At 37.3% G+C, this 25,871-nt stretch overlaps 1 protein-coding gene across 5 annotated transcripts in view; it reads left to right on the top strand.

The window, feature by feature from the left end:
* BNC2 (basonuclin zinc finger protein 2) overlaps positions 1 to 25,871 on the top strand; it is a 339,790-nt gene that overhangs the window by 292,104 nt on the left and 21,815 nt on the right. For all 5 annotated transcript variants that reach the window (XM_061441196.1, XM_061441198.1, XM_061441197.1 and 2 more), the window contains one exon: positions 22,803 to 24,769. In XM_061441196.1, the coding sequence (XP_061297180.1) occupies positions 22,803 to 24,769 (1,967 nt within the window). The remainder of the gene's footprint in view (positions 1 to 22,802; positions 24,770 to 25,871) is intronic.

The following is a 25,871-nucleotide window of genomic DNA, read 5'->3' as shown; positions in this document are numbered from 1 at the left end:
AGAATTTTGGAAGGAATGATGAAGACATGGAAAACTGTGATTTGACACTTTTTGAAAAGCAAAACAAAACAAAAAGCATTGTCACCAAAACAAAACCCCAGCAAAACCAAAACTCCAGAACATAACAAACAACTGAACTAGCAAATAATCCTAAACCAACTTGGATCCTATCAGGCTTAAACAATAGCTCAAAGTATATTTCTGTACTAAAGATAAATATTTCAGTAAAGAAACTTCAGGTCATAAGAGTTTAACTACAATGAAAAAAAAAAAGAAAAAAAGCCTACCAAGTTTAAACTAAATTGTTATTTTTGAAAAATAGCAGACTCTACAAGTTGTGATGTGTGTGATGTGTGAGGCAGGATGAACTGTATTTCTGACCTATGTGGTAACAAGATGATCAAGATTCTGTATAATTTTAATAGAAATAGCTCAGTGTCTACCCAGGCTCCCATCAGTGAAAAATGAGATAAACTGCCGCTGAAGCAAATAATGCTTAAGAGATTTCAAATTATAAGATCTTCAGTCTCCAGATTTTATTTTGTTGCAAAACGTTCCAGTAGTCTAATATATAGGTTTTAAGCTGTCCTCAGAATGACAGTTTTACCATCAGCAATTGGATTGCTTAGGTAACTGAGCAGTCATAAGTATTAAGACAATTCTTAGCACTGAATAGTAGTTTAAATGTATAGTCTTGGCTTTAATTTTGAATTCCTAATTAGTTGTTATAGAATTAGATTTTGGTGTTTATATAAAATCTCTGTGCTAGTGTATGCTTGTACTTTTGGTATTTGTCTTTATATATGTGCGTGTTTGCAACTTGTAATTCAAATCCAAAACTTTAGGATTCAGCCTCTTTAGGTTTCTGCTGTTTCATACAAGTACACAAGTGAACTTTTTGAGCCAAAGCTAAAAATTATTATCAGGACATTTAAAACACATTGTTGTGCTTGTACCATGTTTTTTTCTGAAGCCTTTTTACACTGGTGAAGTGATACTTAAAAAAAAAAAAGTAAATATTTAAGTTCAGTTAGTATTTTCTGGTTTATATATTTTTTTCACAGGTGGAATTAATTTTTTAGAACTTTTCCTGCTGACGCTTGTATTATCAACATTTAACTTTACAGTAAAAATGAAAAACGTCTTACAAAAAGCTGCACTCATGTCCAGTGTTCATGGAGGAAATTAGAGCAAGAAAAATCTTGCTGTTTCACTTGGCATACAGTTCTAATAAGCTGGTTAGTTAGGCTGGCATCATTCATAATGAAACACATTTACATTGAGAATGGTAAGCACTGGCAGACTTTAGAAGGTAGGTGCAGTATGCCTGAAGTCTTATCAAAAGGACTTTCTGGATGTTAAGGATAAATGATGGGCTATGATCATTGGGCTGATCTGCATTGTGAACCAATTAGTACATTTCCTTAGGATCACCACTACTCCTGTGTTTTGTTTGCAAAATCTAAACTCAAAAGATATACATTTTGAGAAATCAAAACCACCCATAACTTTTCTCTAGTGACCAATAAAAAGCTGATAAAGTTAAAAATTAAAGGATTTATAGGGTGGTGGCATTGAGAAACAGCTCCCAGTATAACTTTAGGAATTGCAAATTTATGAGTATTCTGGTGTCCTACAGGTTCTCGCTTCAGTACAGTACAGGGTTTAGAGACTGTTCTTTCCTTTTGAGCAGTGTCTCACAGTGTAGTTTTCTCTGTTGCATGGTAAAATATTCCCAACATGCATCCTGAATTGCACTGAGGAATGAGGATAAAAGACAATGTTTGATTTATTAATTTCTAGTGGATTAGAACTACAAATGTTTGCTATGTTTTTAATTTGAGAAGTAGAGAGAATCACAGCAGCTTTTAATTATGCATTTTGTGTAATGCAGCCTTGAATAGAGCAGAGGAAAATTAAAATTGTGGATCAAATGCTATATCTGAGTAGTGACTGAAGTGAGCTGTAGCGTAATGCTAATGGTTTTGCGTCTTCTGGCATTATGTCAATAATAGCTCTAATCACATTAAAGAGAGAGCCCATTAGCTTATTCTCCTCGGCAGCATGCACCATAGCAACATATTCTGAGCCTTGAGATAACTTGAAATTTCTTTCAAAAGCATTGTTGTCTACGAGCTAAGGAGGGTGTGGTATTAAATATCATAATTAAAAAAATCCTTAACCTAGGAAAGCCTTGTCTGTATCTTCTTAATTAAGCCTCTTTAGCTTCTATTTCATTTAAGAGCTTGAGTTTCTACTTGTCACCTGTTTTAGGTAATTTTAGTGAGATTCCATGGCAGTTTTGTGAGGCAGAGTGTCTCTTACACAGACTGTACCAGAAAAATTAGCTTTTACAGGATTTGAACTTAAGGCCAGGGACCTTCTCAATCATATTTATTAAATGATTTTTCTACCAATGTCTTCCAGCATGCAGCATTACTTTTATATTATGATATGTGCATAGAAAAACTGCAATCATATCGACCAGCCTTCCCTTGTCCATTTAACATTCCCTTCAGAATTTGCCATACACTAAATAGGTAGTTGTTTGTAAACCAAGTAAAAACAAAACAATAACAAAACGTGCTTGTGTTTGGTTGGGTTGATCCACAAAAGTCAGGTTTTAAGTCTGTGTACACTGAAAAAAATATTGTTTGAACTCCTTTGAGGATGACAGAATAGTTCAAAATTTATACCAGCATGAATCAGGAGAGAGCGCCGAATCTGTCCTTGAATGCTCGCACATACTTCTTACCTACTTCAGGAGAGACTGTAGATTTTTATGTGTGGCAAAAATTTGTGGCAAAATTTGACCACTGTATCCCTACCCCTTCCTCTGCTGGCTCCGCTGATCAGCAGCTGACTTCCTTTGTCTCCCACCACAGGCTGCTTGTCGTGGCTCATACAAACTCTTTTTTCTGTCTAGATTGTGGTCTTGCAGTCTGTGCTTTGTTGGTGTCTCTATTTCTTTTCAGATCTCAGCTGAAAACACTCCTTTTATCTGTATCTCTTAATTTCTCCCTCTGCTGTTACTTACAGTATCAGTGTAAGACTAGGATAAAAGTCTGTGCAGCATTTTAGGTTACAGCATGTTTGAAAGATGCTGTCCTAAACAAAGCTGTATTTTATGTCTGCACAGAGAACTATATCCTGGGTATCCCGCTAACACATCTATAAATCATTCATAGCATAAATGACTGATTACATTTGATAACAATTTTTGTTTTAGTTACGGGTTTTGTAGCATGTTTTATTTCTGTTATATCACAAATAGTAAATTACCAGGGGAAAAAAGATGTATATACATTTGAAATTAATCCTAGATACAGCAAGGGACCAATTGCTATAGGGAGACTGATCTCCTGATATCAAGTTTAAGGATTCTCACTAACTTGCTTTATCCACAGGAAGGAAATAGGTTTGTTTAGCATGTTTGGTGAAATTCAGGTTCAGACAGACATGCAGAAGGAGAAAGAGTCAAGAGAAAGGAACTGGGAAGGTCTGATCCAGTGTGAATTTATGCAAATGTGTGCCTCAACTGAACAAGTTTACCTTAGAAATATCATTCATAAAGACAGAGCAGGGTTCAGCTATGGTTTAAGACACATGCATAGAAGCGCAGAATCATAGAATCAACTAGGCTGGAAAAGACCTTTAAGATCGTCAAGTCCAACCTTTACCCCAGCACTGCCAAATCCACCACTAAACCATGTTACTGAGGGTCTTGACCACAAGTTTTTTGAACACTTCCAGGGACAGTGATTCCACCACTTCCCTGGAAAGCCTGTCCCAGTACCTGATCATCCGTTCAGTGAAGAAATTTTTCCAAATATCCAATCTAAACCTCCCCTGGTGCAGCTTGAGGCCATTACCTCTTGTCCTATCACTTGTTACTTGGGAAAAGAGACCAGCAACCTCCTTGCTCCATCCTCCTTGCAGGTAGTTGTAGAGAGTTTTGATTATCTGAAACTTTTCTGTCAGTTGTCTGCATACATTTGTCTATTAATTGAGGTGCAGAACAAAAGACAAAATCAATAAAGTTAAATATGCTTAGCATATTACTTGAAGTTTTACTTTTCTTCTTGTATTTATTTGTGGAGAAAACTTATCTTACTTAACCTTATTTAAACCAGAAAAGTTATTAATTTAATACATAAATAAATGCTAGGGGAGGAAATTTTGTCCAGTTTAGCTAGATCACAATAATTTGAGTTTTTCTAAGTATTTACTATTTAATAAAAAATTGAAAATGTTAGAAAAAACATCTTATATAATAATAGAACCTGATACAAGAGGTTAGAAAATTCTTCAAAGTACTGCATGCTTCATAATTCTGCAGTTTGTTTATTGACCAGTTTTGGAGTATTTAAAAGGAACAGTAAGAGTAAAATTATATTCTGCCCACAACAGACAAAATGTATTCCTGTGAGTTCAAACTTTAGATGCGTTTTCAAAAACACATGTCCAACTTTCAGATTTCTGACATGAGTACATCTTTGAGTCACTTTCACACCTACCAAACTTTTTCATTTACAGTTCATAGAAAGGAGAGCTTCCCTTCTCTTTTTGAAATGCTAAGGTTTTAACTACTGTTTGGCACATAACCTATCTAATGTTAAGGAATTCAGGTGCCATTTATGGTTGCCACTTTATTTCCAAGTTAGGTCTTATTGTGTATGGATGACACCCAGTACCAAGAGATTTCATTCCTATTGTATTGCAAAGCAGTCCAGGCTCCTGCTCAACTACCAAAGTCTCTGTATAGATACTGGAAGTACTGCATGATTTTGTGAGCCTTTTTTGTAAAATGTTTGCAAAAAGTTGCACTGTTTCTTAATTATTGCATGATTTGAGGTGACTGTGTGAGGACAATGTTTTACAGCTATTGCTTGAAATCAGCACTTTTTTTTAATCCATTTTGAATAATAATGGTGGAAACAATATGTTTGGATGCCTCATTTTATCAGTATGTGATAATGTTTGGACATCTGGATAGAGTGTTAATGGGAAAAGATTTCAGGTAGATAAGCTTATTGCAAATTAACTTGCATCATAGATATTAGAAAAACTTGAGTCCTTACTAACATACTTCGCTTCTTTGATACTGACAGTATCATCAAAATTAAAGAAACACACAGAAAAAGAAGGGGCTGCAACACAGTAAAAACTCTGCAGTATTTTATTGGAGAATAATAGGGTATAAGAGGTCACTGATGTTGTTAGCATTTTTATCTACTGATATCCAGCCTCAGTGTCTGAAGTATACAGAAATCTAATCTTTATGTTTCCAGCACTCATGACTTTTCCTGTTATCTGAATTTTATGCCTGCATTTAGAAATTAACTGATTTTGACTGCAGTTGCATAAACATAATCCACATGAGCCATTTTAAATCAGCAAGTGGTTTCATTGGCTGCTTGTCTATGCCAAGTTAAAATAATTGAAAATATGCAAGACTGAAATTTAAAATTGTGAACACTAGCTCTTTTAAATAACAGAAAAAAGGAAGTGGATGTGTTAAGCATTGTGATTCAAAGTCATTGTTCTGTACTTCCATTGGTTTCTAAACAGTTTTTGGACCAGTGCTGTAAGTATATAGATAGATTTATTCTTAGAGAAATTTATAAAATGAGGATGAAACAGAAATTCCAGAAAGTCCTCTTCTTCTCCTTCTCTCCTTTTCACTGTTATTTGCTCCCTTTCTCTTACCCCCCTCCTTTCCTCTCTCTTTTTCTTTCCCTTCCCCTTCCCCCTCCCGTTCCTCCCTCTGAACATGTAAAACACCAGCAGTCATGCACTGTAGATTCATAAAAGGTGGGAATATTTCTAGCTCTCTGGCAGGTAGAAGACATTGTTACAGGGTGAATACACTTATATCTGAATAAATTCCCAGGGAGGCTGAGAACCACTGACATGGTAGGTATGTAAAACCATGTATCTGACATCAAGGCCTGTTGCACTTGTGTAGCCTTATTGAATCAGTGGAGCGCTCAGTCCCCAGTGAGGCAGATGTCACCAGCATCTGCATTCCTGACAAGCAGCTACACCTGAGGTTCAGGGGACATTTACAAAGTTCTGCTGAGCCCCACGTCACAGCATCACAGGCTTTGAAAAGTATATTTTCAAAACTAAAACAAAGACTTACCTATATTGATTTGGGTAGTGGAAGGAGTCATTAGAATGCAAATTCTTTAGCTGGGTTGCCTCTTTAAGTTTGTAAGTGGTGTGCTCAGACTCCAAATGAGATTGGTTCTCCTGATTATAACATCATACAGACAGTAAGTGTAAAATACATGACATGGATTGTGACTCTCTTATATTTTCACTGTAGTTTATCTTGAATATGACATATCCCATCCCCCTTTCTTTCTTCCTTCTTTTGTCAGTTAGTTTTGTTTGTAAGTCCTGTATGGCACAGGAGAGGACTGTTTTTCTTACTCCAGTTCAAGTATAATAGCAGTCAAGTCACACACCACACAGAATCCAAGCCAGATAAATGAATTGACAGAAGACCATCATAAGAAGCCATTGTTAATCCCACAAATAAAAATAAATAAATACATAAATAAATAAATGCAACAAAACATTCAGATATAGTAAAGTCCAAGAAACTTTCAGGGAATTCTGCCTTGCCATCTTTTTCTAGACAGCTTTTACCTGGGTGGTAGTAGGTTGCTGATTAAAGGAATTTAAATAATAAGTACAGATCTTTAGGAAATGTAGACAAAATGCATGAAATGTATGTCTGTAAAGGTGTACATAATTATTTCAAAGCTAGATGCTGTCGTCTTAATTTATTGGTCTTCGATCCCGAGGCTGACCTAATGCTATGACTTACAGAACATGACTGTCTGTATTCCTTGAACCCTGGGCTAATACGTGGGCTTCTTGTGGAGAGTCTGAAATTCCACTGTAGAGTATGAGTGGAGAAACTCTTGTGGTTTATGACATCAGCAGTACCTTGAGATAGAAATGGGGCTTTATGGAAATCAATCTTCCTTAGACAGCTCTGTACAATACAAAGTGCTTAAAAAATACTAAGTGATTGCTGCTTTTACTGTTCTGGCATTGGCCCAGCCAGTGTTCACTTACGGATAGTTATACTATAGGTGGGTGTTCTGCAGCCACAGCTCTCACCACTCTGGTTGAAAAATAGGAAAAAGAGGTAGGTGAATGGTTGCAGAGAGGCTAGGCTATTGCTTTATCCTCTCTCCTAATTCTCACATATAGTTTTTCCTGCTTCTTTCCAAACCTCACCTGTCCTGCTGCTGTGAAAACTGAGCTTCATTCTTCATCCCCCAGTGTCATTTTTTCTTCTAAAACTATACTTAAGGAAGAACACAGCCTGACTTTAACCTAATTTTATCACATCTTATGTCAAAGATTGTTCATAAGTCATGTGGTACCTATAGTGCCTTGTTTGGGTGAATGTAAATTCAGTATTTTTCACTCCCTCAGACGAGTAAAAGGGCAAGTATAAGCCACTGCATTACTTCATGTTCTGACCTACTGCTGCTGTTTGCTATGCCCTTGCTTCTATTTGTGTACCACAATATAATTGTTTAAATATGCTCACACTGCTGTGATGTTCCTATGGTGAATCCTGTGTAGTAATTTGATTTGATTAATGGATTTTAGAAGTTGTGGTCCCCTCCTTCAAACTCATGTGGATTGAGACCATCGTGTTACAGGTAACCTTGCCTGTTTGGCTCCACCAAATTGAATTAATTACTCTGTAGTTTACTTAAGAGAAAAATGTAGAAAACAATTCCAGGAGCTGATCACATAACAACATTCATGTTGCTTTTCTAACGACTTGGCAACAATCATTTCTTGCTAAGAGGACTGCAAGGCATACAGGTATGTTTTAAATAACTTATAAGTGATAACTCCATTCACTGTGAGTTTTACAAATCCCTCTAGAGATCTGACCTTACTGTCCTGTGTGGGCAAAATTGACTTTGGCATTCGGTCTTCAGTTCCCATTTGCTTTTTCAAGACTGTGGGAATATGGCTGTCTGTCTATACAAGATTTTTTGTGTTATCACAATTGATCCAAGCTGGTGTGTGTGAACAATGAAAATGAGAGCCTTGCTTCCTTCACAAAACTGGTTAAACAGTTTTTATTTTAGACATTGCCGTCATTGAGGAACATCTGAGAGAGTCTGTGATAGCTAGGAGATTTGCTTGGTTCTTTCTTCTGTACACAGTACTTTCCCTTCATTCCATAGTGCATATCACAGTGCATTTGGCCCCATATGAGCATTTATGTTTATGTGCATATTGCTATCCAGACTATTCCTTGTTTTATTTTAAAATAGATATTTCTGATTAATTTAGGGTCTGAAATGTAACCTGTTTATTTTCTGGGTTTTAGAATGCATTTTCAGGATGGCATTTTCATGTAAGATAGATAGATAGATAGATAGATAGATAGATAGATAGATAGATAGATAGACAGATAGATTAAAATACCATTTTATTTTAATAATTTATTTCAGCATCTCAGTAGAGTGCAATAAATAAATACAGTATAAAATATTTGCATCATTGTGACTGTGGCCTGAGGAGTTTCATATGCTGACATAACCTTGTCATCTTTTGGTTTTGATATACAAAATCTAAACCAAGAGGCTAGTAATCCTCCATATATTGGTTTTTTAATTATTAATAAGTTGAGAGTTGAAAGGCAGCTCTAAGCCTGGTTTATCAGCCACACTTGGACCAATTTTGGATGCCATTTCTAAGAGCTGGAGATATGCCAAAGACATTAAAAGTTGCTTTATGCTTGCATTTTGCCAAGCTATTCTTACTGCTTTCTTTTCATGAAAATAATTCCTTTTATTTGCTTTGCAACAAATATGTGTATTCAGGGGAGTCTCTTCTGTATTGAGAAAGAATCTGTCTGTCCCTTGAGGTAAGAGGGCAGCTTGTAAAGTTATCAAAAGAAACTTGTAAGTATGAGCTTTGTTATTTCCTTCAGTTTGCTGTGCTACAAGTAATCTAATGACAGTTTATTAGTGTTCATTTGGGGAGGTGGGATTGGTATTTTTATTTGAGAATTATTTCACTTGGGAAGCTCTGAACATAATAAGCATGAATAAAACAATCACAACATAGTGTAATAAAGGTTGTTCTCTGAAAGGATGAACTAGAAAACGTGTTCATTGACTGATCATGGTTTACGTGTCCAAATACTATAGAAGTGAATCCTTCCAGCTACGTTCTACTGTTGTCCACTGAAGAATGGAGTGTGAATGTTACTGCAACTCTCTAGGTAGGCTCTTTCTGTCTTTTTTTTTTTTCAGTTCTTCTGTAACTCAGTTAATTTAAAACCTTCCTGCAGGTCAGAGTTGTTTAAATGTATATAAAGGCAGGTCAAGTTCGCAATAAGCTGTTTATTCAAGGTTACAGGTATATAGGGCTCTACTGACTTCAGCCTTTCCAAGTCTGTGGCATGTTTTTCATTACAATATGATCATAAAATAAGAGAAAACATTGTGTATGTCCATTTTAAAGACAAGGATGTGGGACATGGAAGGACTATGATTTGTCCAGAATGTGCAAGAAGTGGCTGGTGGGTCTAGATTTAAGCTTCAGTTTCTCCGTGATTGCCCACCTCCACCTCTTTCTCTGAGATTACAATATGAAAAGGTGTTAAAAATGCAAAAGATTGGTTTTCTTTTCAGGTGACAGATGTCTGTAGTTTATGAGATTTCTGTTTAATATTTAAGTCCTTCTTTAAACTCTAAGTATAGGTATAGTTCAATTCAGTTAGAATTCAGTTAGAATTTCCAAGTATTTAGGTTATTTGCAGTTGTAGTTCAAACAGTAACTGGAGCTGCAAACTGCTAAAAAATAATAGTTTTTGCACATGAACCAAGGCCTCTTGTATGCTCATGTCCATTATACCACACCAGGCCATTTGGCTGGAAGTATGAGAGGGGTGGCACAGGCCTCAGCATGACTTGACTTTGAAGATTTTACTCAAGCAGAACTTCCATTATGTTTGGAAAAAAGGAGTTTTCCCCAAATAGAGGGTTAGGTCATCAAATGGTGCTTGTTTATCTCTAAGATATAGTATTTTCCTGCTTATTCTTCTTTCCAGTCTATTCTGAGTGTATATATTTATAGTATGTTCCAGTGTCCTCCTCAACATGAATTGCTCATGAAAAATGTGTTCTTCCTGTACTGTTGTTGAGAGTTGAAAATGGTAGCTAGAACTCCACAATGTGTGAAATTCTCTGGAAATGATGAATTATTGATACACAAAAATAACGGGTTTAGTATAATTCTCAATTTTCATGTTCCTCCTCAGAATTTCTTTTCATAACTAATGTTGTGACTGAGCTGTCTTGTTAACACCATGTACATTTTGAATTTTATAGTGTTTTCTTGCTTACTTCAACCTTTACCACCTACTGATCTATGTCCATGTAAAGTATCATTTAGCTTTTTGAATCATGTTAGATCAAAGGTACATACTTCCATTTAAATGTAAAAGATCTGAGGCAAAGCTGAATAATACCTATGTAAATAATATTTCTTAATGAATAGAGTTCTCTGCAAGTAACTCAGTATCTCTAGAGATTGTTCAAAGAAAGCTGATGAAACCAAAAATGTGCAAAAGGAAAAATTGCACAGTATATGGAATTTCTTAAAAGATCCTAACCAACATGAATAACTGTGTTTCTCCTATCTGTTTTTTTAGCTTTCACTTATTTTCATTCTGTTAGCCAGGACTTCTCTTAAAAATTGTTCAGTTAAACCAGTCCCAGTTTCCCCTTAGAAGCAGCCAGCATTGTTTCCTGGCCCTTAAAAGTTAATGTTGCATTTAGGGCCCATGCTTGCCTGCATAAAAAACAGGTATTAATCCTTATCTTCATTTGGTGGGACTGTTAAATTACCTATTGTCTCTTTCTTGCGGAGTTTGTTTGCTAGTAACAAAGGTCAGAATCCAAAGAACCTCCAAATTCAAAGAGAAATATTGATAATGTAGAAAGGCACATATTTTTTTTCAAAATAATACTGTGCATGACAGTATCAGTGCTCTGTGTCCTTAAATGTTTTAAACCACCTGTTTCCTAGCACTTTACCGTCAGCCGCAATGGTTTTACTTTTCCTTCAGCATACAGAGAAAATAACATACTTAGAGGGAGGGTGGAGGGTTAGTGCAGCACTTCCATTTATTTCTGCAGTGAATATCCTGCTGAAAGTTGCATTGACTGAATACAGGACAAAGATCAATCCTAGTGGGACCAAAACCCTTGAGGTAGTCCTTACTCAAAATTGATCAGTCTTTTCAGTTATCCGTGGCAGTGATGGCTGTTACATTTTCTTAGCATTTCACCACAGCTTTTTCTTCTAACCTATACTGAAAACATGTTCAGAGGTGCTGTCCTGATCCATGTTCCATTCAAACCACTGTTATTTTCAGTAATACCAGTAATTTTGTTACATCTCAGTCTGTCCATTCTTTCTGGATGTGACCCTATCATAATCCAACAAAATAAATGTACACTTTACTATGATAAAAAGATTTTAAATGTTGGTATTACCTGCTGAATTGCACTGATCACTAGGTTTTGGATAATTCTGGCATTTCCTTTTTCTTGTACAGCAACTTGAGCAGTGTTCTATTGCTACCCTTCAAGCATAATAGTTCCACTCCAATTTGCATGTTGTCCTAGTGACTTCATTTTTTTGTACTTCACTGCTCAGAATCTGGTGCTAAGCATGTTTTAGGATGTATATAAAAAGGGAAGGTTTGCTGAATGGAATGTGTAAAATACAAGGCAAAATCAAATTAATTTCAAATATGCATATACGTGTCATCATCATATCAATGCATGTATCATATATGTGAATGTATCATATATATGTGTGTAAAGTGTTTCCCAAGAGCTGATAAAATGCATTACTGTGTAACATCATTGCAGGGTGCGCAGTTGACATGCCCATTGTTATGCATTGGTTATCCTGCAGGCTGTGCAGCAGGCAGATTCATCTAAGTAGCTAGAAGAACATCTCATTCCACTAATCATCCATTTGCCAGGCAAGCAGGGAAGCACCCTCATTCTCAGAGTTAAATTTCAGGTCTAAAGTGAGACTGAGAGGATTCAGTCTCTGCTCAGCCCTCTGGTGAGAGGAAGTTCACATGCCATGACTACACTGAGCTTGAGGAAATGAAGTTTGTAGCCTGAGTTTCATTACTAAGTCTTTGCAATTAATGTGACTGCCAGCAATACAGAACCAGTACTAAAAAGTCTTCTCTGACTCAAGAAGGGACCTTCCTAGGAACAGAGTGTAAATACACTGTCTCTGTTACACTTTCTCAAAGCAGGACATAGGTGGTGTCAGTAATGTACTACCAGTAGAGTACTCTTAATGGTGACTTGAAATTGCTTCAGGAAATTGAATATACCAGGAAGTTGGTATATTCCAATTCTGCTTTCCTCTCCTGAGGTGGAGCTACCTCAACCCATGAGAGTGAATTGAACTCAGAATTATTTTCTCCCCTTCTGTTGGACTCTAATTATACCAAGGAGTGGACTCTAATTATAGCAAGGAGGTAACTCAGAGTGCAGGCACTGTGGAAAAAAGTAGGCAATGTGCTAGTTCTTCTTTTTTTTTTTTTTTTTTTTAATCAATACATTGACTTAGGTGCTGCCTGCTAGATTCTGCTCTGATTTGTGCACTGAGGAGTCCTGCTGGAGTCACTATGACTGGTCAGGGCAGAAACGATCCAAATTATTAATCTTCTTTGATACTCTTCTAAAATGCATCCGTTAAATTGGCGTTGCCTGTGTTTTTATGGATGTTACTTTTGTTCCAAATTGTGTTTGGATTTCCCAGCTTAAAAAAAAAAAATAAAAAGAAAAAAAATCCTATATGGCTGTGGTCAGAAACAGTAGAGATTGTGGAATTTGACACAGCTCTGAATATGGGATTGTTTGGAAAATATCGCTGGCTCATCTATCAACTGTTAAATCAGCAGAACAGTTCTTAAGAGGTGATCATGGAACTACTACTAGTGTAGCTTTCTGTATTTCTTCTGTTATTGTACCCTTAGGCTTACCACTTCAGAGCCTTCCACCACACTGTGTCCCATCCACTTCTAACTATATCTTCTAAAACATTCAATACGTGTTTAATAATTGTGATCAGGCTAAAATTCAAGTGCTGTGCTTGTGGGACTTTTTTTATCAGAAGCTGTATTTAAGTGATGACACACACTAATTTCTTCATTCTTCTGTTAGGATAATTTACAAAGCAATGACAGATAAACATAACTATACAAGATTCATTTACAGTGACACAATGGCAGATACACAGAGCAGAGCCCTGCCTATGAGATAAAGTGGACTGAGTGACTTATGCAGTAATTAGGGGATAATTGTCATTAACCTCGCAAACAGTAGTTTACCCATATTGTTTAAAAGGCTTCAGGATGCATAATGACAAGGTAATCTGTCAAAGCGCTAGGGGGAAATATTAATAAGATTTGTGCAAGCCTGGATAGAAAATATGCAGAAAGCGGCCACATTAAGCTAATTGGTGGATGAATATACACTTGTAAAAGTGCTTCTAATGGCACGTTTGCTGCTCTCCAAATGACTACTGTTAATGTGGAGAAGTGGGCTGCCTAGAAAGTCAGGACTGCTGGGACAAGAGGGTATTAAGACATGCAGGCATAGTTATTATTACTTTGTACACTGTAATATAATTTCCCCCACTTTCTTTTGCATTTCAGTGCCTCTAATACATGCAAACAGATAGCTCACTTTATGTACCATAGCATTCTTATATTCCAGTGACCTTTGCCTTTTTCGTGTTGCTTCTGCACCCTGCTGCATCCCTTTGAATAACACTGCTACCTAGGACACACCTGAGTCTTTTGGTGCAAATTTTTAGGTAAACAATCAAAGGAAGAAAGGTTTCATTAAGATTGTGTTGTATCTATTGCAAGTAATAATGCATAGTCCTCTAATGGATAATAAAGATGGAAATCAATCTTCCGATTCTGTTGCCATTAATATACCCAGTATATAGTACACCTGATTCCCCTTACTGAGGCACAGTCTGGGTTCAGTCAGAAAACCAAGCAAGTGTTGAAATCCAGTTTATGAGTATGACTTACTGGCACTTTTACTCCGGTATTTCTCTCCTTGGGAAACTTGTCAGTTCTTTACAGTGCCCCCAGTTAGGCAAATGTCTTACTAACATCTTTAGAAGTTTTACCTACAAGTGTAGGAAGACTCAGATTTTGTTGCTTGTATTTTTCAGCTCAGGTTATGGCTTTAGTCAGTTTAGATTTAAAGTGAGAAAAGGACCATCTGATACTCTGATTTGACTTGACTGTCAGATGCATTGCCCTGCATTTGATGCATGTTAAGAGTCTGTGTTAGGAGCAGTCCATGATGGAGAAAGGATGTCAGACATAATTTATTTGTATTATCACATTGTGCATTGGGGAAGATGTTGGTTGAAGAAAGCCTGAGTGTCTCTTGTGGCTTCATGTATTGCACATACAATACCTCAATTGGGGCTCTTTGTGGATGTTTCCTTTTTCTCATAAAAAATCGTGTCTTTCTGTCAGTGTTGGTGAAACTGAGGCTCAGAAAGACAGGCTTAAGTAGCTTACTAAATTTACTGAAAGAATGCCAGAGCATAGAAAACACAACTTTGCTTCTCAATAAGTTACACAACATTGACACCAAACAGTAAAGCCAAGGTGATTTCAGGGACTGATCGTATCAAGGTAAATTTCTTAATGGTATATAAAACTAGGCAACTATATATGCAGGAAACTGTGGAAATCAGTATGAAAATCAGTCACTTCTATGGGTATGCATGCCAGGTGTTTCCTACCCACTTCCATGCAAAACTGTGTTGTAATGGTTTGCTATGTTTGTGTCTCTGTTTACATACTATCTTGAAAAGTCCCCATGGCACCTCATGCAGTCTAAAATTTTTGCCTTCATACACCGTCTGCTTGGTGGTTTGATTGCCACTAGGAGCCATGTCTGCCTAAGGGCAAGCACTGTTATGTGCCACAAGTTAGTGGCAAAGCTTCTTCAGAGACACTTGAATGAATTTTCCACTCTCACAGGTTGTAGAGAAGCAGTATCAAAGTACTACTCTACACTTGGGATTCAAGGTTATTGATTTCAAAGTTGTTTAAGGAATTTGATTACCCAATTTCTATAACATCTTGATATTCTACCATTTGATGAATGGGAGAAAAAAATTACCCACGTTTAGTGTGCAGTAAAAATGTTTTTCTGAGCAGATACCGTAACACATCTTGTCACCTCACAATAACTACTCAATTAGGAAAGTCTTTAAATATCTGGAAGCCTCAACCAGAACTGATGGTGAGGGGAGTAAATGTTGCATTTGAAAATATGTGCATCTTCTCGTGGGAGGGAGAGGCAAAATACTTGGGAATCGGCACTGGTATCTCAAAATAAATGTTGACTAACAAGGTAATAACAACTGCTGAAACATGACTTTGCATCTTCTTAAAGCTACCAAATGAATGTGTATCCATGCTAACAGGAGTTCTAGTCATTATCAGTCAGCGACAGATTTTGCCATTTAATAGTTGTCACAAACCTGACAGTTGTAAATCAAAGCAAATTTTGTTGACATCATAGGTGTCATAACGCTGTAAAGCTAGTAAATGCAGGAAGATTATTGGGCCCTGGCTGTGCTTAGATTCTTTTCCTCTAAATATGAACAGAGAGTTACTGTGAAAAAAGCTTTTCAGGCACTCTGTTTTAAAAAGGATTGATGTAGTTGCTATGATTAAATGAAGCTTAAGCTGCTGTCATTAAATACATTAATCCCAGAGTGATATATCATATCATAGTTTTAAAAATAAAAATGCTACATGCAGTCATTGAAGGCGGTTTGTTTTTTTGGGTGGGAATCGAATGTCAGTGTCTTGTGAATGATACATTCTTACCTGGTCCGTAATCAAGAGCATTCCATAACAAAGTGAATATTTTATCAGAAATCAAACAATATGTTTTAAAAATCAGAAAAAGCATTGAAAGCTATTGGCCTTACATCCTAATAGGTTTACTGGAATTACAGTGCTGAATACACGTTTGTGAGGAGTGAGAGTTCATATTAATGTTTCTTTTCTGAAAACAGTATGAGACTCTTTCGCCTACCCTCAGTTCGCGTGAATGCTTTATAGTTGGCATTTGACAGTGTCATCATCTTTCAGAGTTTCAAATGTATTTTAGGGTTGGTGAACCTGAAGAATAAAAATGCATTCTGCATTTGGGGTGCTCAGTTCCCCAGAAGAGTCATGTGTTGGGAAGCCAGTATTTTCATACGACTCCCTGCAAATTAGTGCAGAATCGGCACTGTAGCAGGTTGCTTGTGCAGGGGTCTGTGCTGCTGTCATATGTCTTTGGGCTGAGATATAAAACAGAGGACCTGCATACTTTTGGTCAGTAAAGACCCCGTAGGCCATTTAGCAAGAGTGTGGGTGGTTAACGGCAGTGTCTTGGCTAAGTTTCAGCTGTGGTTATTGCATTCCACCTCCTTATGTTCCATCTGCAGTTTCAGCAGTACATGCTGTTCCTCACTTTCACTCTGAAATCGTTGAGTAGTGCTCCTGTGCATCGTTACACAGCCACTATGCTCCACCATGGTGGTATGCCCCGATACATATTCAAACAAATTTGGCTCCACATCATGTTTCAGGGCTAAGTTATGTCAAAATTATTTTCCAACATGGTCACTGGAATGACTCTGGATTTAAAATGCAATTACTCTGGATCTAAAGTGCTGCCAGATTTGGTCTAGGATCTACAGTATCAGTTAGTTAAGTTTGCAAAGGTCTTTGAGGATGCATTCAGTCAAAATGCAAAGCTTTTAGCTGATGAATGCATAAGGAGACCCAGAGTCTAACAAGCAACCAGAGTAAGTACTTTTACAAACCTGGCAGCAAAAGTAAACATATGCAAACACATAAGTAAATAAAATCTCCTTCATGTTACTCTCTGTTAGAACACATACTGCCCGTGTCATTCTCAGTGATACTTTGAGGAAAGGCAGCCTTCTCTTCCCCTGCTGTAATATGCTGGTATCTTCATACATACCATGTATCTCTGGGCAAAGAAAACAAGTCCAACAGGTAAGAGAAAGGGTGTGTCAGAAGGGAGGAAGATCTGTCGCTTTTGATTTTTCTAGCAGAGTGGAGGCTGCAGTGAGTCCAAAAGATAAAGATTCCCATTATTGACTGAGAACTTGGTAGTGATGCACTGTATTTGTTCCTTCTGTAATGGTATAACTCAAGGAAAAGACTGCTGACACTTAAACATGAGTTTGTTCATCTGGTGTCAGTTGATGAAGGGGGTCTGGTGGGAGGTGGATGAGAAGACACAGATGAGAGTAAAAAAATTTAACCATGGCTCTTTGCAGGCTGGGTGTGTTAAATCTTGTATCAGTTGCACATGTATAGTCATGGTGAGCGCATGTATAATCATGACCTTTTCTTCATGTTTACAGGAGCAAAGGTGAGTCAGGTTCAGCATGGTAAAAACACCTACCAGGAAAACAAGTATGTAATTGTATGCGGGAGTGTACCTTTCCATGGAAGGAGGGCTTACTTTCCATAGTTAGAGGGCTTACTATCCTATTGAGGTCAGTTAGCCAAAACGAGCAAGAGGTGTTGCACGTTGCCCCATCTGTACTATGAGTTGGTGTGCTACTGCACACTTTTGGTAACTTTTACCTCAGGAGTAGTAGGACTACCCATAGTGTAACAGCTTGAAATTTAATTGGGAAGAAAAAAGATGCTCCTGGGAAATTCAGCCAAACAAAAACAACAAACCCTAAATCGTGGAAATTACGTAGGCTTTTCTTTATTAGAAACAAATGTTGATTTTTTTTTTTCTGTCTGCACCCTAATTAAAACCATCCTCTGCAATTATAGTATGACCAAATGAATATCTTTCCGTCTGCTTTTCAAGTGTTACAGCTGCACTCAAAATGTTTCTCTGAGATCAGCTAGAAAATACATAACTCAGGAGGGAGAAGAAAGATTTTTGGTAAACACTAGGCTTGTGTATTTAATCAAACATGTATCTATGTAAAATTTTGTAACATGGATACTTACATGTGTAAAAAAATGGCAGTTTATGGGGAATATGCAAACCCGCTAAAATATGAAGGCTAGCAATGAGTTTTTCTATGTAACCATGAGTGGTTCTCAGAAGTTATCACAATAGCACCCCAGATAATCCTGTAATGTTTCCCAGAACGTAAGTCTTGTTTAAGAAGTAGTTTTAACTTTTCTTTTTATAACCTTTTTATTAATACCAGTTCTCATATAATCATCTCTATGTATTCAGCCAGGTGTATATATACATTTTACCTATGCCAAGAAGTTAATTAGTAAGCTAAAAATAGAGCTGCAAAGTCTGTGGTGTATACGTGTATGTGCATACACGTGTAGACATATAAAATCACCTGTAGATAATGCAGGCACAGAGTCAGTGGAGCTCCTCACACAAAGTGAGTATTTAATTCAACTGATTTCATAACATGAAGTTTAAAGTTTACAATGTATGTCCATAGATTATGTTTGTGTAGACTGTCCTTATTTTCTAAATACTTGGTTTTTTGATTGGGAGGTTTTAAAGCTGCATTGAAAACTTGAAATTTGTAAAGCCCTCAGGAAATGAAGGCTCGTATTCACAATCCTCCCCAATTAAGCTCCTAAAAATTGGAGTGACCTTTCTGTCCATCTTCTGTTGTAGCCTGTTTGTATTATCCAAGATAATCATCCTGACACCCATCACTTGTTCTATCTGACCCAGAAGTTTGAGACAAGATGTACCCTAACATATCCTGACACATCTCCTCCTAACATACAGTCACCAAAAATGAGGAGGCAGATTCAGGGTGATTAACCATGACATTACTTTGTAGATCTAACGTAGTATGTGTGTATGTGAAGCTGTATCTGTACAAATAATAGTCAAGTGTGTGTTTAGAGTTAGAAAAATATTCAAGGTTATGTTTTGTATCCCTGGATGTTAATTTAGTATGATTTAGACATTAAGATTTTCTCCATCTAAAATTGTGAGAGAGCTACACACACATTAAAATAAAAATTAAAAAATGAAATAATAAAATAAAATAATAAAACCAAAACAAGGGTGTAAAGGCAGAGAAGAAAGAGCATCACTGTATGCTGTGTGGGCTGGGTTTACTTGTCTGCCACATGGCTTTAGAACTGTAAGCGTGCAGTTGTATCTCTGTACTCACTGACTTCCTTGTACATGTTGTCACAGGAGGCTTTGCTTAATCAGTTGTGTGCTGAAAAAAGTAATATAAATTGGAACCTTTTGTCATGAAATATTTAAATATGGATATGATTTAATGGCTTTGGGGAGAAAATTTAGCATGAGAGATTGTCAGAAACAAGAAATCGATTACATGTAAGAAAGGACTTGAACCTCTAATCAAGTATTACCATATACAGAGAGATCCCTAGCTAGTTATAGCTCAATTCAGAGGGGATAATTGTTAGATTTTTTGTTAATTTTAAGTTTTATCAAAACCTAACATTCCTATTTGTGCTTTATCTAGTTTTGCATAATACGTAGTTACAATGATTTATGGAAAGCCATCACTATGTAAATATTGAAGCATACGCTGCATAGTATCCATTAGTAGCGTGATATTTTATGAAATATAGGCATCTGTGCAATGTTTCTTTACTTTTGCTGGGGGAAAAACCAAACAGCTTCTTGCAGAAAATTAACAAGATACAGCTTGATGTAACTAGTAGAACAGCTTTCTGATTCCCTGCTGTTTCTATGGCAGCAAGGGTAACCCCATGGCAATCACACCCTTAACACTGCCAGTTTCTCTGATCAGTGGGACCTAGCAGCTGCTAAGGGTCTGGCCCTCATTGCAAATCCTTAAACTAAATGAAACAAGGGGTGGTGGTGCCTCATTGAGAGGTAGCTCCTGTAGCCAATTGCCAGCTTCTCTGAGTTGTGCTGTGGAATAACTCTCCAATAGCATATTGAGGGCCCCTGCATTTAGAATGTCTACCTGTTCTCTGCATGCAGAGTTTGGTGCTCTGCTGCTGCATGCAGGATTGTGTGTAGCACCTTCCACTTATGTCAGGGAGTCTGTTGCAGGATATATGCCTCCTATTCTCATGAGTTATTGTCATGCTAGCTGTGTTTAATTTTTATTTACTTAAATATCCATTTTTATGAAGCATCCATTACATAAGCCTGTGAGTGATTTATAAATTAAAGCAAAAACAAAACACATTACTACCAGTAGTACATTACAAAGCATCCTGCAGCTGGTTGCAGACAGGAATCCTAATACATATAGGCAGTGGAAATTAGACAATGTTATTTCCATCTTCGAACAATACAAGTTACAGTTAAAAGGAATTAATACTTTTGGTTTGGGATTAGAAACGCATGCATATAGATTGGGTCAAAGGTGATGGCAAAGGCCCTGAGACTAAAATCAGAACTGGGTCTGATTTTATAGTTTGAGGTAGGAATTACTCAAATGTAGAACCAGCATGGTTGTTTGGAAGTTGTGGAAGAAGTGGATGTAAGAAGATTTAGGTCACACTCATGGGGAGAGTAGCCAAAGTTAGTTGGATGGGAAGAAAATATAATCTTAGAGCTTTAAATTATGAACCTGGCCTTCAATTGTTTGTGGTGGTGGTGGGTTTTTTCTCCTTCCCCTTGCCCCATTTAGTTTTGGTTTCTTTGTTTTGTTGTTGGATGGCGTTTTTTGACCTGGATGATTTCTACATGATAACACTGTCTGCATAATACTGCTCCATTAGACAGGTAAAACTGTGAGGGCATAGAAATTAAAGATGTCCACAGTACTTAAAGTTGTTCAAAGGTGGGGACATTTCTTGACTAATGCTGCAGATGAGGACCAACATTAGCATCATGGGTTTTCCTTCATCATACGTGTTAAATATTTTTCTTCATAGAGATGGGTTGTGGGACTTTCCATTTGGGTCAGCTGGATAAGATTTCCCATAACTAATTACCATTGAGTATTTTATAGTCTTGTATGGTTTGATTGTTAATGGTCATATGTGGAGCTTTTCTAAAGGTTTTAATTACATCTGAGGTACTGAAACATGCATAGTATTGGTTTAGTGGAAGGTGTCCCTGCCCATGGCAGGGGGGTAGAACTAGATGATCTTTAAGGTCACTTCCAACCCAAATCATTCTATGATTCTGTGATGATTCTTCATAATTAACTTTGCATCCAGAGAGGTGATGCGGATCAAAACTGAAATAATAAAACCAGCTGTAGTCAAATAAATATATACCTTACTATTTGGGGGAAACTGTATTTTCCAGTACTCTAGGAAATGTGAGAGGAAAGAAGAAGCTATCCTTTGAATACTGAAGGTGATAAAATAAATAAATGACTAAGACTAGGTGGGGGGAAGGTATTTGCAAGCTTCGTAATCAAACAAGAACTAATAGTTTTTGCATTAGTGTGTAGTCCTAAGTGTTTAGATAAGGTTCTGAATCTGAGATTCAAGATTTAAAAAGATCAGAGACAGTATGGTGGAGTATCTTGCAAGGCTTTCAAACTGTTTAATGCATGAGGAAACACTGGAATAATTCTGGTTTGATGGCCTACAACAGTGGTTGTTGATTATAGTTACTGTGCTGATGTTATGTCCAGCGTTTGCCCAAAAGGAAAGATGCCGATAAAATGATGTATTCATTATATAAGTATTTTAATATGTTTTTATCAATACATGCAGGAATGGATTGCCTGACATTACACTGCAGAATTTTTAAGTCCTACCTTCAGGCAAATCTCATGCTTACTAGAAAAAATGAAAGTGTGAAATGCTTTTTAATGTATATTTAACAACAGATAGTCTAGTGATTACTGATGTGTATTCTCTCTGGATTTTTCCCTTGCTATCAGAAGGCAATGTTAAGAGACAACATTTTTACACATTTATGCTATCTACATCCATCAGATGCTTACTTTTACATATTTTTAACTGTCTTTTAAAAAAGGCTGCAAAAAAGGCATGTCTTAAGTCTAAACCCTACCAAGATTGCAAGCTTATAATCAATTACAAGTTATGGTCCAGTTATGTTAAAAACAGTGCCCCAATTTCTACCTTTTGATGAAAGTTTATAATTAATATGTTTTTCAGTATTGCTGTCATGGGGAAAAAAAATTTAGTAAGGTACAAATATTATGTACTATTTTTAAGATTTTTTGCATTGCATCCAAGTTTCTTGTGAGATGGCCTATGAGTGACTTCAGTCATATGTCTGCTTATATTTGAGAAGCAAATCTATCAAGTGCATTTCCTTACAGCATTACCATTTAATAGCTATTAAGATAATATTTTCTATATTTTACAATGAAGTGTATAGCAACAGTTCATATTTTACACTAATGTATGCTAAACAGTAGCATCATACATAAATCGCTATTGTTAAAATAAAGGTATTGAAAACATTTTAGATCACAGAACCCTGTGGTCTATATTTTCTTTGCTCTGATATTATTAAATTCAGTCCGTTTCTCTGACTGTGACTCTAATTACTGTATTTGCATGGCTGGAGTGTTTGCATTTTTTTGGTTGAGTTCTATTAACACTGTTTGCATGTTTTATTTTAAGCTTAGTGTTTCATGTTCAGGCAGCAGAGCACCTTCTATTGAATTCCATAATTATGCAGAATCAATAAGTTTTTTCTTTGTGTTTGTCTTTGTTGTTTCTTTGATATGGCCTCTAGGATGCTGCAGGCAAGGTGCTGGACCGCTGGGCCATTATGTCCAGGGAAGAAGAGATCATTACCCTTCAGCAGTTCCTGAGATTTGGAGAAACAAAATCCATCGTGGAGCTGATGGCGATTCAAGAAAAAGAAGGGCAGGCTGTGGCTGTGCCGTCTTCAAAGACAGATTCAGATATAAGGACTTTTATTGAAAGCAATAATCGCACCAGGAGCCCAAGTCTCCTTGCTCACCTGGAGAACAGTAACCCTTCCAGCATTCATCATTTTGAAAACATACCGAATAGCCTTGCATTCCTGCTTCCATTCCAATACATAAATCCAGTCTCTGCTCCACTGCTAGGGCTGCCTCCAAACGGCCTCCTGCTGGAACAACCAGCAATGAGGCTTCGTGAACCGAGCCTTACAGCCCAAAACGAATATAATGAGAGCAGTGAATCTGAAGTTTCCCCTACACCTTTCAAGAACGAGCAAACATCCAGCAGAAATGCTTTGACCAGCATCACAAATGTTGAGCCCAAAACTGAGCCCGCATGCGTCTCTCCTGTTCAGACACCTACACCTGTCAATGATTTATCAAAACCAGAACACACTAAAAGCTCATTCCGTATTCATAGAATGAGGAGAATGGGGTCAGCATCCAGGAAAGGAAGAGTGTTTTGCAATGCATGTGGCAAAACTTTCTATGACAAAGGTACTCTTAAAATCCACTACAATGCGGTTCATCTGAAAATCAAGCACCGGTGTACTATTGAGGGCTGCAACATGGTCTTCAGCTCTCTCAGAAGCCGCAATCGCCACAGTGCTAACCCAAATCCTCGCCTCCACATGCCTATGCTAAGGAATAACCGTGACAAAGATCTAATTCGTGCTACATCAGGTGCTGCGACTCCAGTCATAGCAAGTACAAAATCCAGTCTAACTTTAACAAGTCCTGGGCGTCCACCGATGGGGTTTACCACTCCCCCTCTAGATCCTGTATTACAGAACCCTCTTCCCAGTCAGCTGGTGTTCCCGGCTTTAAAGACTGTCCAACCTGTTCCTCCTTTTTACAGAAATTTGCTTACTCCTGGGGAGATGGTGAGTCCTCCAACCTCACTCCCTACCAGTCCAATAATACCAGCAGTGAGTGGTATGGAGCAGCATCCCCCACCTCCTTCAGAGTCATCAGTGCCTTCAGTGCTGATGCCTACCCCAGAGCCAAATGCTGACCTTGCACCCAAGAAGAAGCCAAGGAAGTCAAGCATGCCAGTTAAAATTGAAAAGGAAGTTATTGATACTGCTGATGAGTTTGATGATGAAGATGAAGAGGTGAATGACAGCAGCACAATGGTGAATAACATTGGCCATGACAATCACTGCCATTCTCAGGAGGAAATGAGCCCAGGCCTGTCTGTGAAAGACTTTTCCAAAACTGACAGAAGCAGATGCATTTCTAGACCAGACATAAGAAGAGCAGACAGCATGACATCAGAAGACCAGGAGCATGAGAGAGACTATGAAAATGAGTCAGAGTCATCAGAGCCCAAATTGTGTGAAGAATCCATGGAAGGTGATGATCGTCTCCATGAACCTGGTGAAAAATCTATGATGCACAGTGACAGACCAGATGAAAACCACATTGATTCTTCCAACCAGGATGTCATTAAGGTGAAGGAAGAGTATACAGACCCTACATATGATATGTTCTACATGAGCCAATATGGACTTTACAATGGTGGCAGTGCCAGTATGGCTGCCCTTCATGAAAGTTTCGCTTCTACATTCAACTACAGCAGCCCTCAGAAGTTTTCCTCGGAAGGTGAAATGTGCTCTAGCCCAGACCCCAAGATCTGCTATGTGTGCAAGAAAAGTTTCAAGAGTTCCTACAGTGTGAAGCTTCACTACAGAAATGTTCATTTAAAAGAGATGCATGTGTGCACAGTGGCTGGCTGTAATGCTGCGTTCCCATCACGGAGAAGCAGAGACAGGTCAGTAAATATTAATTGATTTTCTACATTATTAAATGTGTTGAATTATGTAAGAATAGGCAGTTTAGGATATATGAAGAAATAGAGAGATGCAGAGTAATGACAAGTGACAGTTGTGTTCCCATGACATTGAGAGAGTATTATCACTAAGATTTTCATTGTTGTTTGGGTTTCAGAATAGTGTATTTCTTGGCATCCTCTTAAGTGACTGGCTGGATAATAAATGTCATTATTCTTTCTGTTTGCCTAAGACCATGTGCATTCTCCTTCTGTTTATAAGCTGCAAATTTTATTATATTTATTTTCTTTTCCCTGCAACTTTTAGAACAAGAAAAGCTTCTATTAGATGTATAGTAAATTATAAACAATATGAATATATATATACAAATATCTCCATGCATGTATATCAAACCATAGAACTAGGACTGAGGGAAGGGGTGGATGGGCAGTTGGATGAATAGATGGAGAAATAGAATGGAAGAGCTGTGATAAAAGTTATTTACATCCCCACGGGATCATACAAAAGCAAACAGGCACATTAGAAGACTGTCCTTTCTTCTCTTCAATTTTAAAACTAGCTACTATGTTGTTGCAAGAACAAGTGAATATTAGGAAAATAGTTATCTCTTTCTTTAGTATAACTTGTATACCTCTCTATCCACTATGGTCATTAAATCTACTTTATCTTCTTTTCTGCACGTGAGCAACTCCCTTCCCCACTGATGGGAATCATGCACACTCAGAGAGGAGAGGCTAGACCCCTATATATTTTTAAGATCAGACAGAGTATATTCTGCTGGCCCTTCAGGTGACATCATGCCCTAGTTATGCTGCATCAATACTGAAAAAGTTGGGCTTAAACAGAAGCAGCTGGTCCATAATTGCTTAGGTTTGGGGTTTTTTTTAATAATTATTCTTTTTTATTTCTGAGGAAAATGTAATCTAAATGGAGTTTATCAAGGTGGTAGGATAGCACAGTTATTTCGTACTTGTGGATGAAAGCTCTCGCATGCAATGATGATCATACTATCATATAACAAAATCTGTCTTGTTTATGGAGTTATCGTGAGATTGTGTTGTGTCTTTTCCTTTACTTGTGTTC

The sequence above is a fragment of the Pezoporus flaviventris genome, unplaced genomic scaffold (genome assembly GCF_033815535.1).
Source record: "Pezoporus flaviventris isolate CSIRO_AGI_PZ_B2104156 unplaced genomic scaffold, CSIRO_AGI_Pfla_v1 ptg000212l, whole genome shotgun sequence".
NCBI classification, from domain to species: Eukaryota; Metazoa; Chordata; class Aves; order Psittaciformes; family Psittacidae; genus Pezoporus; species Pezoporus flaviventris.
Note: the sequence above shows the minus strand (reverse complement) of the source record. Positions and strands in the feature narration are given on the sequence as shown.